Below are 17695 nucleotides of genomic sequence, written 5' to 3' on the forward strand. Positions count from 1 at the left end.
GCGCTGGGTTTCTCAGGCGTAAGCCGACGTAGGTGGAAGTGGGCGTGAGCCATGCAAATGAGGCATGACCCCATGCAAATGATGGGCTGAGTGTCGGACAGATACTTATAGCGAACGAAGCATGCGCCGTCCTGTGGATGCATCCCCGTGCGCATGCTCAGAATCACGTCGGAATAACTGCCTAAGATACGTCGGATCACTGCCTAAGATACGTCGGATCACTGCCTAGGGCGTGAACGTAACCTATGTCCAGCCAGACACATGTCCAATGTAAACTACGTAAAATACACCGGCTTGTGTTCCCTGGTGCAGCCCTTTGCATGGATGCTTCTGAGTTACACCTCCTTTATGGGGCATTACTTTCTTTATCGTACATCACGGGACACAGAGCGGCATTCATTACTATATGGGTTATATGGAGTACCTTCAGGTGTAGACACTGGCAATCTCAAACAGGAAATGCCCCTCCCTATATAACCCCCTCCCATAGGAGGAGTACCAGTTTTTCCGCCAGTGTCTTAGGTGTTAGTCATGGTTTAGCTTGCCTCCACATCCTTGGGATTAGGTGAGCTAACCGGTTCTGTCCAAAAAAGCCTCAGCGCTAAAGTGGTCAGTAACCGGACCCCAAACCCTTGGGGTATAGCCCATAATGCTTTTCTTTTTAGAGAGCTGGACCCTGGGCCCAGAACTTAGAAACCTTTGGGTGCCTAATGTTTCTGTTGCCAGAGTGCTATATGGGCCCAGGACAGTGGATCCTTCATAGGAACCCAGGGCCTGAAGGTCTAGACATCCCCACCGAGATGGGGGAAGATTGGGCCTCTTGCTTGGCAAAGTCCTGCGGCATGGAGCAGGTAAGTGAGGGGAAAACTTGCGGAACTTGGTTCTTAGCAGGTTTTTTCTGGGGGGTCACAGGGGACATGCCTAAAGTTATGCACTGCATCTGGCAAACTAGTCACATATCATAAAGATAGGATGGCTCTATATGTATTATTCCCCATAAGATGTGACCTCCCTTGTAGTGTTGGAAAAGCATTGAGTGGGGCCTGTGTGATATAAAAGTATATGTGTGTGTCAGAGAGCTGTGCTTACCTGCAAGCCTCCAGGCGATGCTCCATTCAGTCTTCCTCCTCACGGCCTGCAAAGCAGGCAAAACGCTGACCTCCTCATGGTTCCAGGCTGCAGGCTGCAGTTTGCTGGAGCAGAGAGGTCCCTTCCTCCCAACCCCACCCCCCCCCTGTCGGGAGGGGCATTTCCTGTTTGAGATTGCTGGGGGGGAAGGGCGGGTCAGTGGCTTAAGGAAGGGGCGGCCCTTCCTTGTTTGTTCCATATAGCTCATTCAATACTTTGGAACTGAGGAGGAAAGACCAGAACGGCAAGCACGGGGCGCCGAGGACACACAGTGGCCAGAAAGAATATTGCAGTCTTCAGAAAGACTGTTTTCAAGCCTAGGAATAGGCTGTTTCTTTTCCATCTCATAGTTTTCCTTGCAATACTACTCAGGGGGACAGAATGTTTTTTCTTTCCTAGATTTGAAAAAAAAAAAAAAAAGTGTCATCTAGGGGAGAGGAAGCATTTTTTTATCCCCCAAACAGGTGTTTGGGCATTTAACTATTTATAAGTCCCAGGTACCAATAAGTAGCAGGTGTACCTCGGTATTGTACCATGGCATCAAAAAACAAGGGTACAAGAGGTGGGGATTCCCCCAGAGAGTCTGAGGTCTCGGACAAAGCTATGCCGCTGCTTTCCCCACAGGGAGCCTTGGGGCCATCGGGATCTGGGGCTGGAGCTGACGCGGGTCAGTCCAACCCTAAGATGGTCACGGAGGAGGTATTACTCACCTCTTTAAAAGAGATGCAGAAAAGCATGGGTAAAATGATAGCCGCAGCTATGCGGGGCAGTAAGCGGAATAGATCTCCGTCGCCCGAGCGCGGACCCTCAGAAGAGGAGGTCCTTTCCTCAGGGGAATTGGACGACCTCTTGGACAAGGACCAAGTAGGTTCAGGGATCGAGGATCCGGATACAGAGGAGTCTGGGGCAGTCTCCCTGAGGGAGAGCTGGTGGATTCAAGGATTGTCGGACTTGGTCCATAGGGCATTCAACTTGCCAGTACCAGATCTCCAGGTATCGACGGTTTCAGCTTTGGGCTCACTGAGGGCGCCTCAAAGCAATGCTGTGTTTCCGATCCATCCTCTATTAGAGGGAGTTTTGTTCCAAGATTGGAACAAGCCAGATAAGATCTTCTTACCACCTAAGAAGTTCTCTGTCCTATATCCTATGGAAGAAAAATTTTCCAAAAGATGGGCTACTCCTGCAGTGGACGCAGCCATCTCATGTGTTAACAAATCGTTAACATGCCCTGTAGAAAACATACAGGTGTTCAAGGATCCAGTTGATAAGCGCTTGGAAGCACTACTTAAGAACTCCTTCACTACTGCAGGGGCAGTAGTACAGCCAGCTGTGGCTGCGATTGGGGTCGCTCAAGCATTATCGGATCAATTTAAGCAGATGCTTAAACTTATTCCTGCCCAGCAGGCAGAAGAATTTTCGGATGTCCCTAAGGCCATATGTTTTACGGTAGACGCAATCAAGGATTCTATCCAGCAAGCGTCACGTTTATCGTTATCCCTTATCCATATGAGAAGACTCTTATGGTTAAAAAGCTGGGAGGCTGAGCCCCCATGCAAGAAGCTCCTGGTAGGGTTCCCCTTCCATGGAGGACGACTCTTCGGAGAAGACCTAGATAAATACATTCAGACCATTTCAAACGGCAAGAGTACTCTCTTGCCAACTAAGAAGAAGGTTCAGGGGCCTGCGTTTAAACGACAGTATTCCCCTGGGCAGGGGCCAACTAATGCCAAGCAGTATCGACGGCCTCCTGCAAAAGCAAACTTCGGCTTCAACAGCAAATCACAAGGACAGGCTGTTAGAGGCAAAAGGCAGTGGTTTCGCAAACCAGCAAAACCAGCCCCCAAGCCAACCTTATGAAGGGGCGCCCCCACCCACGAAGGTGGGGGGAAGGCTGCGACTCTTTTCAGAGATTTGGGAAGCCAGCATTCCCGACGAGTGGGTACGGTCTTCCGTGGCCACAGGCTACAAATTAGATTTCCTAAGGTTTCCTCCTCCTCATTTCCAGAAGTCGAGGATTCCAAACGATCCGGAAAAGGGAGCCGCATTAAGATCGGCATTAGATCATCTACTTTCCCAGGAAGTAATAGTAGAGGTACCAGTCCTGGAACAGGGGCTGGGTTTCTACTCCAACCTATTCATCATCCCAAAATCCAATGGAGATGTCAGGCCAATTTTGGACCTAAAGATGGTAAATGCATATCTAAAGATCCGCTCATTTCGGATGGAATCCGTGCGGTCAGCAGCTGCCACACTCCAGAAGGACGACTTCATGGCGTCCATAGACATAAAGGATGCCTACCTTCATGTTCCAATTTATCAGCCACATCAAAGATATCTACGCTTCATGGTGGCTTCGCGTCACTTCCAATTCGTGGCGCTTCCCTTCGGGTTGGCTACGGCCCCCCGGGTGTTCACGAAGGTCCTAGCTCCGATCCTAGCCAAGCTAAGGATCCAAGGGGTCACGATCCTAGCATACCTGGACGACCTCCTAGTCATAGACCACTCGTCTCCCGGCTTGGAGCGAGCAGTGGCCCTCACGGTCCAATACCTCGAGAGGTTCGGCTGGGTCCTAAATCGAGAAAAGTCAGCTTTCCAGCCCACAAGGCAGTTGGAATATCTCGGCATGAGATTAGACACAGAACAACAAGGAGTGTTCCTACCTCTGAGGAAGGTAAAAGCCATCAAGGAATTAATCCTACTGGTTCTAAGCACTCGCATCCTGCAGGCAGCCATCCTGTCAGCATGGAGCAGAAGGCCACAGGCCTTGGATATCCCGTTGCCGCTCTCATCAAGAGTCCGACAAAGTCTGTGTTGGTGGTTAGACCCTCAGAATCTACTGAAGGGGAAGTCTTTCAGCCCAGTGGCTTGGAAGATAGTGACCACAGATGCCAGCCTGACGGGCTGGGGAGCAATTTTGGATGGTTGCACTCGCCAAGGTACTTGGGCAAAGCCAGAGAAGCAGTTGCCCATCAACATCTTGGAGCTCAGAGCTGCTCGACTAGCCCTCAGGGCTTGGACGTCAAAATTGCAGGGGTTCCCGGTGAGAATTCAATCAGACAATGCCACGGCCGTGGCATACATAAATCACCAAGGGGGAACCAGGAGTCAAGCCGCTCAGAGAGAGGTGAGCTTGATTCTCCTATGGGCAGAGGCGCATGTGCCCTGCATATCGGCAATATTCATTCCAGGAGTGGACAACTTTCAGGCGGACTTCTTAAGCCGCCAGACTCTATGGCCGGGGGAATGGTCTCTGCATCCACAAGTCTTTCAAGCACTCTGCCAAAGATGGGGAGTGCCGGACGTGGATATCATGGCATCGAGACTCAACAAGAAACTAGACAGGTTCATATCCCGCTCAAGGGATCCGATGGCCTGCGGAACCGATGCGTTGGTTTGCCCTTGGCATCAGTTCAAACTTCTTTATGCGTTTCCCCCGCTCCAGTTACTACCCCGCCTGCTGCGCAGGATCCGGGTGGAACACATACCAGTCATCCTGGTAGCTCCAGCATGGCCCAGAAGGGCATGGTACTCACTAATCTTAAGGATGGTAGTGGGAGACCCTTGGACTCTTCCTCTACGGCCAGACCTGCTATCGCAAGGTCCGATCCTCCACCCTGCCTTACGGCATCTAAATTTGACGGCCTGGAAGCTGAATCCCTGATTCTCAGGGGTAGAGGTCTGTCTCAGAAAGTAATCTCTACCCTAATCAGAGCCAGGAAACCGGTCTCTAGGGTGATTTATTACAGGGTCTGGAAGGCCTATGTAGGCTGGTGTGAGTCCAAGCGATGGCTTTCTCGCAAATTTACCATCGATAGAGTATTAAGTTTTCTCCAGCTAGGAGTGGATAAAGGATTGGCATTAAGCACAATCAAAGGACAGATTTCTGCTCTGTCAGTGTGGTTTCAGCGGCCGCTGGCCACCCACTCGCTGGTTAAGACCTTCCTTCAAGGGGTCTTACGTATTAGACCTCCAGTTAAATCCCCGCTTTGTCCGTGGGATTTAAATCTTGTTCTGTCAAGTTTACAGAAACAACCGTTTGAGCCGTTGGCTGATATTCCTTTGGTTCTACTGACAAGGAAGTTAGTATTTTTGGTTGCCATAGTTTCCGCAAGAAGAGTTTCGGAGCTGGCAGCCTTATCCTGTAAGGAACCATATCTTGTTTTTCATAAGGACAGGGTCGTTCTCCGCCCTCATCCTTCCTTCCTTCCGAAGGTCATATCCAGTTTTCATTTGAACCAGGATTTGGTATTACCATCCTTCTTCCCTAAACCTACTTCCAGAAAGGAAGGGTTGCTGCATACCTTGGATATTGTCAGGGCCATGAAGGCCTATCTTAAAGCTACAAAGAAGATCCGGAAGACAGATGTGCTGTTCATTCTACCGGATGGGCCCAAGAAGGGGCAGGCAGCTGCAAAGTCCACCATTTCTAGGTGGATTAAGCAATTAATCACTCAGGCCTACGGCTTGAAAGGGTTGCCTCCTCCAGTATCATTAAAGGCTCATTCTACTAGAGCCATGGGCGCCTCCTGGGCAGCACACCACCAGATCTCTATGGCTCAAGTTTGCAAGGCGGCAACCTGGTCTTCTGTCCACACGTTTACAAAATTCTACAAGTTGGACGTAAGAAGGAATACTGATACTGCCTTCGGGCAGGCAGTGCTGCAGGCTGCAGTTTGAGACCCTCGGATTCCGGGGGGCTCCTCTTTTTTGAGTTAAATTTAAAATTTAAAATTATTTTTCTCAACTAAGTTGGATTTATTATGATTTGAGTATATCTCTAAATTAAATCCTTTTGTCTTGGAGATGTTCTCCCTCCCCTCATTGTAAGCATTGCTTTGGGACATCCCATATAGTAATGAATGCCGCTCTGTGTCCCGTGATGTACGATAAAGAAAAAGAGATTTTTAATACAGCTTACCTGTAAAATCTTTTTCTTGGAGTACATCACGGGACACAGAGCTCCCACCCCTCTTTTTTGAGGACCATTTTGGGAGGCATACTGCTTGCTACAAAACTGAGGTACTCCTCCTATGGGAGGGGGTTATATAGGGAGGGGCATTTCCTGTTTGAGATTGCCAGTGTCTACACCTGAAGGTACTCCATATAACCCATATAGTAATGAATGCCGCTCTGTGTCCCGTGATGTACTCCAAGAAAAAGATTTTACAGGTAAGCTGTATTAAAAATCTCTTTTTTTTTTACGACGGACGTATGACTTTACGCGCACTGCGTCGGGCGCACGTAGGTTCGTGAATCGCCGTATCTCCCTCATTTGAATAGAAAATCAATGGGAGCACCACATACATCCAGCGTAAATATGAACCCACTCTATGCCAGCGAAGGCAAGTTACGTTGGTGGGATGAAGCCTGTTTTTAGGCGTATCTTAGTTTGTGAGTCCGGCGCACAGATACGACGGTGCATATTTGCACTTACGCGGCGTATCAGGAGATATGTCGGCGCAAGTGCTTTGTGAATCTGGGCCAATATGTCTACCTTTTTATACTGCTGTTGTTTTTGATGTATTTTATATTTATGTGTGTCTCCTGTTTTTTGCTACTATGTTAAAATAAATTGAATTATATCTTTTACTTTTACTACAATTCATTTCTATTTTTTTCACATAGTACCGATATAGTCCCTCTGCCCCCTATTTGCTCTTGGCTTTTTGGGCCTTTGGGGCCCCATTAACCCTTGCTATATTCACTTTTAATATTTGTCTATCCATAGGAAGAAATGGCTACGCATTAATTTGAGATATTATGATGCCCTATGAGACTTTAATTTCTTTATAACTGTATTTTCTCCTAGCACCATTTGTAAATCAACCAAAGGTGCTCCCAAGATTGGGTGTAAATAATTTAGGGGATAGCCACTCAGTGTTGGTCATCAGAAGCAGTTAGGATTCAATTTCTTATTCTTTAAGTGCAAAGTGATATCAGCTCGGCACACTACCAGAGATTGGAGAAGTAGAATGGTATCTAGTGTGTTTCCTCCGATGCTTCACTGCCGTTTCCCCTGTTTAACAGAAGTGACCAGTACTTTTCCTAAAAATGTCACTGGGAAGGGAGGGTTCAAAATTTGACATCCTTATAAACCTTACAGTAAAGCCAGCCATAGGGGCACAATAATCATATGGTGTGCAATGTCAAGTATTCTATATGTTTCAAGTTATAATTTTTTTTTACTTTTAGACCACTCTTCCATCTCTAACTAACCCTCCTTCTTTGAGTCCTATCCGGAGGAAAGGGAAGGAGCGAGAGAGTGTTGAGCAGACGACAGTGCCGCTGAGCCCAAAAAAAGTCAGTGATACCACTCCAGGTAAGCATCTTGGACTTTACATTTATTTTGCAGTAGAGGACACCAACGACGAAATACAATTCCCCTCACTGGTAGCAACGACGAGGTACAATTCCCCTCACTGGTAGCAACTACGGGGTACTTTTTATCCTTCTATTGACTACTACTGCCATATAATTTTTTTTTTTACTTCCAAGCCCAGACACATTGTTGCTACCACTGACGCTGGGGCATTTTCTACTACCAATGGCCACAGTCCAGCCATTATAAAGTCTGATGGACAATAAACTGGCTCTTTGTCTATAAAGTTTGTAGACCCCTGGTCTAGGTTAATCAGCTAGGTCTTCTCAGTGGTACACTTTGGTGTATAAATAATCCTATGATACCAATAAATTGTATTGCTCCATGTTTACCTTTTTTTATTTTTAAAGCTTCGCGACCGGCAGATGCTTCTGGCCCAGCTCAAACAAGCAAATCTGTTGGCAGTTTCTACCATCTTCCATCATATTTAAAGTTGTATGATGTTCTGAAAGCCACATATGCCAACTATAAGGTATGTAAGAGTCCAGACAACTTTACCAGGTCTTGAGCATTTCATGTTTTTAAAGGGTAACTTGATGTAAACATTCATAAAAAAGCTTAGCTCTTTCTCTATCCAGGAGTGTATGTATTGAGAGATTAAAAAAAAATCCCTCTCCCTCACCCTCCCTTTTTATTTTTTACAAATACAATTTTCAAGTCTTGCCACAGATTTGCAATTGGATTTAGGTCTGGACTTTCACTGGGCCATTCTAACACATGAATTCGCTTTGATCTAAACCTTTCCATTTTAGCTCTGGCTGTATGTTAAGGGTCGTTGTCCTGCTGGAAGGTGAACCTCCTCTAACGTTCCAAGTCTTTTGGAGACAGATTTTCTTCTAAGATTGCCATGTATTAGAAACTGAAAAAACCTCAATGGGAATGGGATTTTTAAGGCAACAAATATAAAACAACAAGGTCATAAAGTATAAATTTATTACAACATATAAATTTATTAGAAAAAACAATATCGGTAACAATTTTATAAAACTTTTCGAAAAATACTGTCCGTCACCGCATGCCCAGAGTCAGCAGGCTGTAGGCATGCAGGACAGAATTTCCAACTCGTTTCGAATGATTGACATTCTTCCTCAGGGTATTTTTACAGTATAAATTTCTACAATAGAAAAAACACAAGGGGAAAAAAAGGTCATAATGTATATGTATATTTAATTAACCTTTTTTTTTTTCCTTGTGTTTTTTTTCTATTGTAGAAATTTATACTGTAAAAATACCCTGAGGAAGAATGTCAATCATTCGAAACGAGTTGGAAATTCTGTCCTGCACACCTACAGCCTACTGACTCTGGGCATGCGGTGACGGACAGTTTTTTTCCAAAAGTTTTATAATTGTTACGGATATTGTTTTTTCTAATATATTTATATGTTGTAATAAGTTTATACTTTTTTATGACCTTGTTGTTTTATATTTGTTGCCTTAAAAATCCCATTCCCATTGAGGTTTTTTTCAGTTTCTAATTGATTTAAGGGATGCTGGCAACCACATGCCACTTTACATGAGCTTAACTTTTTCTAGATTGCCCTGTATTTGGCTCCATCCATCTTCCCACCAACTCTGATCAGCTTCCCTGTCCCTGCTATAGAAAAGAGTCCCCACAATATGATGCTGCCACCACTGTTTCACAGTGGGGATGGTGTTTTTTTTTTTCTTTTCTATTTTTGGATGATGGATTGAACAGTGCTCAGTGAGACATTCAAAGCTTGGGTTATTTTTTTTATAACCATTGACAGTTTGCAGGAAGCCATGTGGGGGACACGGCAAACGTGGAAGAAGGTTTCCTGGTCAGATGAGACCAAAATTTAACTTTTTGGCATAAAAGCAGAACGCTATGTGTGGCATAAAACTAACACTTCACACCACCCTAAACACACAATCCCCACCGATAAACATGGTGGTGGTGGCAGCATCATGTTGTGGGGATACTTTTCTTCAGCAGGGACAGGGAAGCTGGTCAGAATTGATGAGAAGATGGATGGAGCCAAATACAGGGCAATCTTAGAAGAAAACCTGTCTGCAAAAGACTTGAGACTGCTGGAAGATGAAACTTCGCCCCATGACAACGACCCTAAGCATACAGCCAGAGCTACAATGGAATGGTTTAAAGTGTATTCATGTGTTTGCATGGCCCAGTCAAAGTCCAGACCTAAATCCAATCAATAATCTGTGACAAGACTCAAATTGCTGTTCAGACGCTCTCCATCCATTTCGACAGAACTTCAGCTATATGGCAAAGAAGACTGGGCAAAACATGTAACTCACTCACTAGATGTACAAAGCTGGTAGAGAAATTCCCAAAAAAGACTTGCAGCTGTAATTGCAGTGAAAGGTGGTTCTACAAAGTATTGACTCGGGGGGGGGGGGGGCTGAATACAAATGCATGCCACACCTTTTTTTTCAGGTATTTGTAAAAAATTGAAAACCATTTATTTTACTATCTCTTCACAATTATGTGCCACTTTGTGTTGGTCTATCACATAAAATCCCAATAAAATACAATTACGTTTTTGGTTGTAACTTGACGACAATGGAAAATTTCCAAGCGTATGAATACTTTTTCAAAGCACTTTACAATTAAACAGTATTTCTGGTAATCCATATAAATATCTGAAAAAATTAAAATGTTTATAAAAAAAGATGCAAATCATAATCTTTATTCAAACCTCTGGGATAAACAGCATCAAGTTGTGAAATCCAATTTACTTCCCTCTGTTGTAACTTTAACTCTCTCTATTTCCCCCCTCTCTCTTCAGTCGTGGTATGTGGTCAATCACAATAAATTTTAACTAAGCAACAGTGTGACCACACTGTCTAAAATGCTTAGCAACTGGTAACTCCGACTGTGGGGAACGACTAGAGGATTTATGTTGAGCTATCTTATCCTTCATTTTTTGAGTGGTTTCCCCCCACATAATATAGCCCACATGGACATTTAAGGATATAAACCACATATGTACTCTGACATGTGTAGAATACATCAATGTTGATAGTTTTCCCTGTATGAGGACATGTTTTCTATATATTGGAGTCTGGGTGATCTCCACCTTAAAGTGGTTGTAAACCCTGTAAAGCCACTTTTACCTATAGGTAAGCCTTTATTAAGGCTTACCTGTAGGTACTGGAAATATCTTCTATACCTGTACGGTTTAGGAAATTTTTGCCATATATGATTGTGCTGACGTCATCTGCGCGAGCGCACTGACACGATCGTGCCATTTCTAAAAGTCTTGTGCCGTGACTGGCCGCTCATGCACGGGAGTGACATCACGCGACTCCGGCAGTCAGAGAGCCGGAGTCCCTGGCCCTGAAAGGAAGAGGGGATTTGATGGATGCTTCCACACAGCAGGGACAGCGTGACATTGCGTGCTTCCTTTGCAAGTAAGTGCAACATAATGAGCTGGTATGTGATGCATACTAGTCCATTAGGCTTTTACTTTGCAAGGGAAAAAAAGGAGGAAGTTAAACCCCATTAGGGTTTACTTCCTCTTTAATGATCAAGTTATATGCTGGGTGTGTGCAGTCCTGACCTGTGTGTGTGTGTGTGTGTGTGTGTGTGTGTGTGTGTATATATGTATGTATGTATGTATGTATGTATGTATGTATATATATATATATATATATATATATATATATATATATATATATATATATATATTACACATACTGTTCACTATGCATGCATACCATGATAAGTGTACCAAATTGTCACCTTTTTTATGTCTGTTCATTTTGTGTTCTTTTTCCCCCCCTATACTTTCATAGGTAACACTGGATCTTCAGAACAACAATGAAAAGTTTGGGAGTTTTCTTCGCTCTGCTCTGGATGTTCTCTCTCAGGTTTTGGAACTAGCTACACTGACCGACATCGGCAAGGTATCAGTTTATATTATTCCAACTCTATAAAGTTTTTACATTGTGCTGTGCAGATACTGAGAAAAATGGCAGTTACCTCTTAGATGATAATCTCAGGCTTTCTAGTGAACTCTGTTTTTTGTTTAATGTATTAAAACTATCCTAAAGCAATATGACATGCGCAAAGTGGTTAAGTTATTCTGACTGGACATCTCACGATGTCCAGCAGGATACGGCTCTAGCGCGTGCCCTCGGGGGCTTGCAGCACGGCGATCAGTGGTGTTTCAGTCTGATCAGCTGTGCCCAATCACAGTGTAAACAGAGCCGTATATCGGCTTTTCCTCCACTTGTACTGACAGGCGCTAATAGAGGAGAGCCTAGTAACTGCTCTCCTCACAGCGGGGGGGGGTCTGCGCTGATAATCAGTGCAGACCCATCGAGGATGCCCACCAGGTATGCCAATCAGGGCCCAATAGGGATAGCACTCTGTGCCCATCAGTGATGTGTGTCAGTGCTGCCTATCGGTGCCTCATCAGTGCAGCGTCATCCGTGAACGAAACAAGAAAATATACTTATTAAAGTTTTGTAACAAACGAAGAAAGAATATTTTGTAGGGCAAAAAATAAAAACCCCAGTGGTGATCAAATACCACCAAAAGAAAGCTCTATTTGTGGGCAGGGAGATAAAACTTGTGAGTACAGAGTCGCATTTCTTCAAAATGTGATGGCCCTGAAAGCTTAAAATTGGTCTGGGCAGGAAGGTGTATACGTGCCCTGTATTGGAAGTGGTTAATCCTAATGTTTCCTTTACAGAAAAGCTGTAAAATCTATTTGTCATTTACAAGTTTAATTTTGTGTGAATTTGTTTTATATTGGCCTAATGTTAATCTCAGGATAATAAAGTGTCAAAAAAACCCCGCAAAGTCCATCTAGTGAAAAGAAAGAAGTGTCCTTCAATTCTTAACAGGTGCAACACCCAGTGCTCCCTAAGGGATAGACAGGGCAAATATATCCTCTTACTAGATAATTAGACCTATCAAGGTCCATATGCGCATCAATAAATAATTACCCCTGACTTCAGGTATAAGCCATCTCTCTTGTTCAACTGCTTACTTGTTGCCAATGATAAGTCACTGAATATGCATTTATCCTTTAGGGAACCTCCAGACCCGGTCATACAATATGCCATTAAGAAGAGGAAAATAACTCATTGCGCAGCATTCAATAAAATAATGAGTTTATTAAAGGCTCTACTTACAGTAGCAAAAAGTTAAAGGATCACTAAAGGAAATTTTTTTCTTAGCTAAATAGCTTCCATTACCTTACTGCAGTACTGGTTTCATGTCCTTATTGTTCGTTTTTGCTTTGAAGTAGCTGTAATTCTGCTGTGATCTCCACACTTCCTGGTTGTCTGGCTCCTTATAACCATGGTACTGGGAGATTTTCACGGTGGTCCAAGCTGCCATTACTGTGTGTCTAAAACTTAACAGAACCAATCAGATTCATTTTAAAAACAAAACACTGCCCTGGATTTGTTTGTTTGTGTTCTGTGTGTCTCTCTAGTTCACAGGAACATGAAACCAGTTTAAAAGTGAAACTAACCTGCAGGCACATTATATGATTGATTTTTATCTATTTGTAATCATTTTTAAAAGGAATCGGTTAACTATTATGTCTCTATACCCTGTAAACAGTCATTTTCCTTTAGTGACCCTTTAAAAGGGCATTTGAGAAACAAGCACTTGTCCTACACCCTCCACAGGTGCCACAATGTCAATGCCATTTCCTTGCCTGACGTACGTTTCTAAACAGATGTCTGCACTGAGGCAGTAAGGGGCAGCGGTGCTCACATTACTTCCTTTATATAAAGTTCCGTATTTCCTGTGCTTTTGCTATATTTCCTATAACACTTCATTCCTTGCTTGTATGGACTTTATATATTATAACACAAATTAATTGTGAAGATTAATATACCACTTATGTGAGAGCGCAACAAGTTTTCTTGAAGTTTTCAATAGTTAGACTTTAAAATTTGCACCGAAAAACCAATACTGTTAGCTTTGGTCTGCATATGCAGTTGCAGAGGTTTGGTTGAAACACATTTGAGTCTGAGCTGCATTGTATGAACAGCCAAAGTGCCCTGAGCATTTGTGCAATTCTGGGAGGAAGTGCTATATTAAAACAGTATTAATGTGCTTTGTGTCTTCTAATTATGCTGCCCCCCCAGGGGTGTCCTACACACTAGGTTCTGCAGCCAATATGAACAATATCCAGGTGCATATTCATTTACATTTCTTGACGATTGAGGGACATAGTCGTATACTGATGGATTATGCTGCTTACAGGAAGATTAGACACTGGCAAACATCTTTTTAGGCCAGCCCAGGATAAACTCCACTTCTGCCCTGCATGCTTCCATTATTATTATTTTCTACCTTCTCTTCAAGATTCATTGTTGGATCACTAGTTGAGATGTTCTTTACATGGCAGATGTCCGGATCTGCTTCTCCTAAGCCTAGCTTTGAAGTGCCTTACCCAGGCCCTGCTAGATTGGACGTTGCAGGGCCAGCCTTCCTGAAAATTATCATCTGGCACGGGGTTAGCCGTGAAGCACTTTTTGGATCCAAAGATGTTATTGCCTCAGTTCTTGCTCTGTTTCTGTAAGATCTACTCTGCTTAATAGTTTGGGCTGAGTACTGGGAGCAGCTACCTTGTTTTGTACTGACTGGGTAAAATTAAAATTTCCTGCTTTCAACAGCTTTACCGTGAAAGAAGTTAATGCTAAGAGATTGATTGCTGACGCCATCCACTGGATGGAGTGTTGGCCATGCTCTCTCATGCCATCGGCATTGAAGTTCGAATCGCCTCGCTGCTGCTTTAAGAACAGAGAAATGTAGAACTCTGATCTCATGTCCGTTCCTACTGCCCATTTACAGTGACAAAACCACCAGGCCAGTAGAGGTTGCCCTGACCTTTTAGAATTCTGCTGACCAACAGTAAGAATATCTCCTTAAAACGGTTTTTCCTGGCAGGGCATCTCCCCATTTTGTCTATGAACGGAATATTTCAAACTATAGCAGAATGGGTTACAATTCTTAAAAGCAATCTTTTCACTGCTGCGCCAGACCTCTTGCTTTATAGAAAGTCTGGAATGGCTGCTCCTACGCTTCAGTTGTGATGGCTTGTTAGAAGCATCTAAACTTGTGTCCCATTTGGGTCTGTTGTCCATAAAAGGTGCGCACAGTACTCTGGTTAAGGTGCCGAGACACAGATGCTGTATCCAAGGAGCACCTGGTTGCTTGGTTTTCGAGAGACGCCATCTATTTCGACATTGACAATTGACATCATCATCAAGGATATCATGGAAGGTAAGAAAGTACAGCTTCCTCAGCACAGGACAACCAAGGAAAGGTCAGCTTAGACCCATCCTACCTCTGTACCTTGTAGCTCAACACCTGCGAGATTTGTCCCGGTCTTACTTCATTGGGTTTTGATGTTGGAAACTGGCAGTTACCTGCAGTTGACGTTTAAAGGATAAGTTCACTTTTTAGAAAAAAATTATAAATGCAAATTTTTTGCAGGTAAAAGAATGTGCATTTATTTTATTTTGGAGCCTGGAAAGCATTGCACTAGCGATCAGTAGATCTCTGGTACCATGCAGGTTTCCAGCAGATCTGCCAGTGTATTTGTGTGCAGGTACACTGACAGGAAAAGAGAATGAACACACAGCGCCTTGGTAGTTCATGAGTGATGTGGCTTGGCGGGCAGATTCAAGCTAGCTGTGAGGTGGAGGGGCTGGTCCGTTAATAACATCTTGCATGTTAAAACCATGAACGTGGGTCGAACATGTTACGAAAGGTGAACATATCCTTTAACCAGCATGGCCCTTTGGTGGAGGAGTTCACAGCATGCTCACCCTTCGACATAGAATCGTCACTCATGCGGGAGTGTTAGATTGTGGAGGGACCTTCATCCTAGAGGCGTCTTTCACCCACTTCTCAATCTGCCCTTTACTCAGTCCCACCTCTCTTGTTTTGCTCATACTCTTGGTGCTGCTTGCTAGTGCCAGTGTCCTGTCTTCCTGTAGACAGTAGTACGTGATCGTAAATAATGTTGTGTCCCTCAATGGACTGCAAGAAAAAGATTTTATGGTGAGTAGAGTTCTATTTATCTTTGTAGTTTGGTTATTGTGTTTGTTTGCAGTTTTTATAATGACACTTTTGTTTAGCAAGAGTCTCTTGACATTCTTGAATGTTTACTTTCCATATGCACAGTGTGTGGAAGAAATTCTGGGTTATCTGAAGTCCTGTTTCAGCAGGGAGCCAGTGATAGTCACAATCTGTGTGCAACAGGTAAGGCCCTTTTCACACTACAAAATAAATCCGTTTTAATAATCCGTATTAAAATCCGTCAGATAATGTTAAAAAACGGAAGTTATACGTCCTTTATAAAATATCATTAAAGTCTATGGGATTTTTTTATGTTCCGTAAAGATCCGTAATAGTCCGTTATAACGTACGGACGTTAGTTATAACGGAATATGTGACGGGTCTTGCACTATTTTTTGTCCATTTTTTGTCCGTTGCAAGTAACGGATATATTAACGTCCGTTATATTTTAACATTGAAGTCTATGGCGCACGGACGTTAGTAAATGTCTCCGTAAATGTCCGTTATGTTAACGGACGTTAATTTTACTGAGCATGCTCAGTAAAGACTTCTGGAGCTGGATTTCAAGAAAGGGTGACATGGTTTTTATTAACGGACGTTAGAAAGGAATGATATAACGGATGTATACGGATAAACATCCGTTTTCAATAAAGGAAGAATGGTAAAATATTTATCCGTATGTATCCGTTATTAAATCCGTTAATAAACGTCCGTTAATAGGTGTAATACGGATATTATAAAACGGACATACAATCCATAGTGTGAAAGAAGCCTAAGCTAAAAGAAACACTGTGATAAGTAATAACTGATTATCTCCAGCGATACTAAGGCCTCTTGCTCATGGTACTGATGTTTGAGCTTCTGCTTTTTTGGATGTATTTGTGCGCACAATACCTTCCTAGGGAAAATGCATTCATATTTATGCGCAGATTTTTTTTACAGAAGAATACTATGTGCTTGTTTACACGCAGGCACATTTTGTAAATAATAGGCTACATTTTAGCTCAGTAAAAAAACATTGTACTGCGATTTTTCAAGCTGCAGTGTGCAAGAGGCCTAAGAATAAAGGGCCAGATCCACAAAAGGGATAAGACGGCGTATCTGCTGATACGCCATCGTATCCCTGTTTCTAACTATGCGGCTGATTCATAGAATCAGTTACGCATAGCTAGTCCTAAGATCCGACAGGTGTAATGGACTTACACTGTCGGATCTTAGGATGCAGTACCGCGGCCGCCGCTGGGGGAATTTCTCGTCGTAATCCAGCGTCGGGTATGCAAATTAGCACTTGCAGAGATCGACAAAGCTTTTTCCCTTCGTTAAGTCGCCGTAAGTGTTAGTTTGCCGTCGCAAAGATAGGGCTGCTTTTACAAAGTGTAAAGTTAGTACACCATGTAAAAGTATACCCGTCTTTCCCGCGTCGCTGTCAAATTTTTTTTTTATTTTTTTTTTCCCGCCGCATCTTTTTTTTTTTACACGTCGCGATTCACAAAACTTGGCGTAACGTAACACAAAGCACGTCGGGAAAATAGCGTCGGGAGCATGCGCAGTACGTCCGGCGCGGGAGCGCGCCTAATTTAAATGGGACTCGCCCCATTTGAATTGGCCCGCCTTGCGCCGGACTGATTTAGGATACACCGCCGCAAATTTCCAGGTAAGTGCTTTGTGGATCGGGCACTAACTTGGGCAATTTGCGGCGGTGTAACTTAAATCACAAAAGTTGTGGATCTGGCCCAAAAATTCTTGTTTGTGTTGTAATTTTTTTTTATGATAAATAAATAATGTATGTTATCGTTTTAATATTTTCTAGCTATTAAAGACCCTTTTTGGAACCAATTTAGCATCCCAGTTTGAGGCGCTATACTCAAACCCTAGCAAAACCCAGGGAAAAGCACAGCGCCTTGGCTCCTCTAACCTGCGACCTGGCTTATACCATTACTGCTTCATGGCTCCATATACACACTTTACCCAGGCTCTAGCAGATGCCAGTCTACGTAACATGGTCCAAGCTGATCAAGAGCAAGACGCATCAGGGTAAGCACACACATTAAAGCTGAAGTATAATCTTTTTACATTTTACTCCCCCTCCCCCCCCCCCCCCCATTAATGCAGTAATTATATTTTTAAATTGTTTTTGTTTTCTTTACATACCT

The 17695-nt window shown here is 43.5% G+C and overlaps 1 protein-coding gene across 2 annotated transcripts in view; it reads left to right on the forward strand.

The window, feature by feature from the left end:
- HTT (huntingtin) overlaps positions 1-17695 on the forward strand; it is a 261043-nt gene that overhangs the window by 108055 nt on the left and 135293 nt on the right. For both annotated transcript variants that reach the window (XM_040335343.1, XM_040335344.1), the window contains 5 exons: positions 7321-7447; positions 7858-7979; positions 11285-11395; positions 15648-15725; positions 17353-17576. In XM_040335343.1, coding sequence (XP_040191277.1) covers positions 7321-7447; positions 7858-7979; positions 11285-11395; positions 15648-15725; positions 17353-17576 — 662 coding nt within the window. The remainder of the gene's footprint in view (positions 1-7320; positions 7448-7857; positions 7980-11284; positions 11396-15647; positions 15726-17352; positions 17577-17695) is intronic.

This window comes from Rana temporaria, chromosome 1, assembly GCF_905171775.1.
Source record: "Rana temporaria chromosome 1, aRanTem1.1, whole genome shotgun sequence".
NCBI classification, from domain to species: domain Eukaryota; kingdom Metazoa; phylum Chordata; class Amphibia; order Anura; family Ranidae; genus Rana; species Rana temporaria.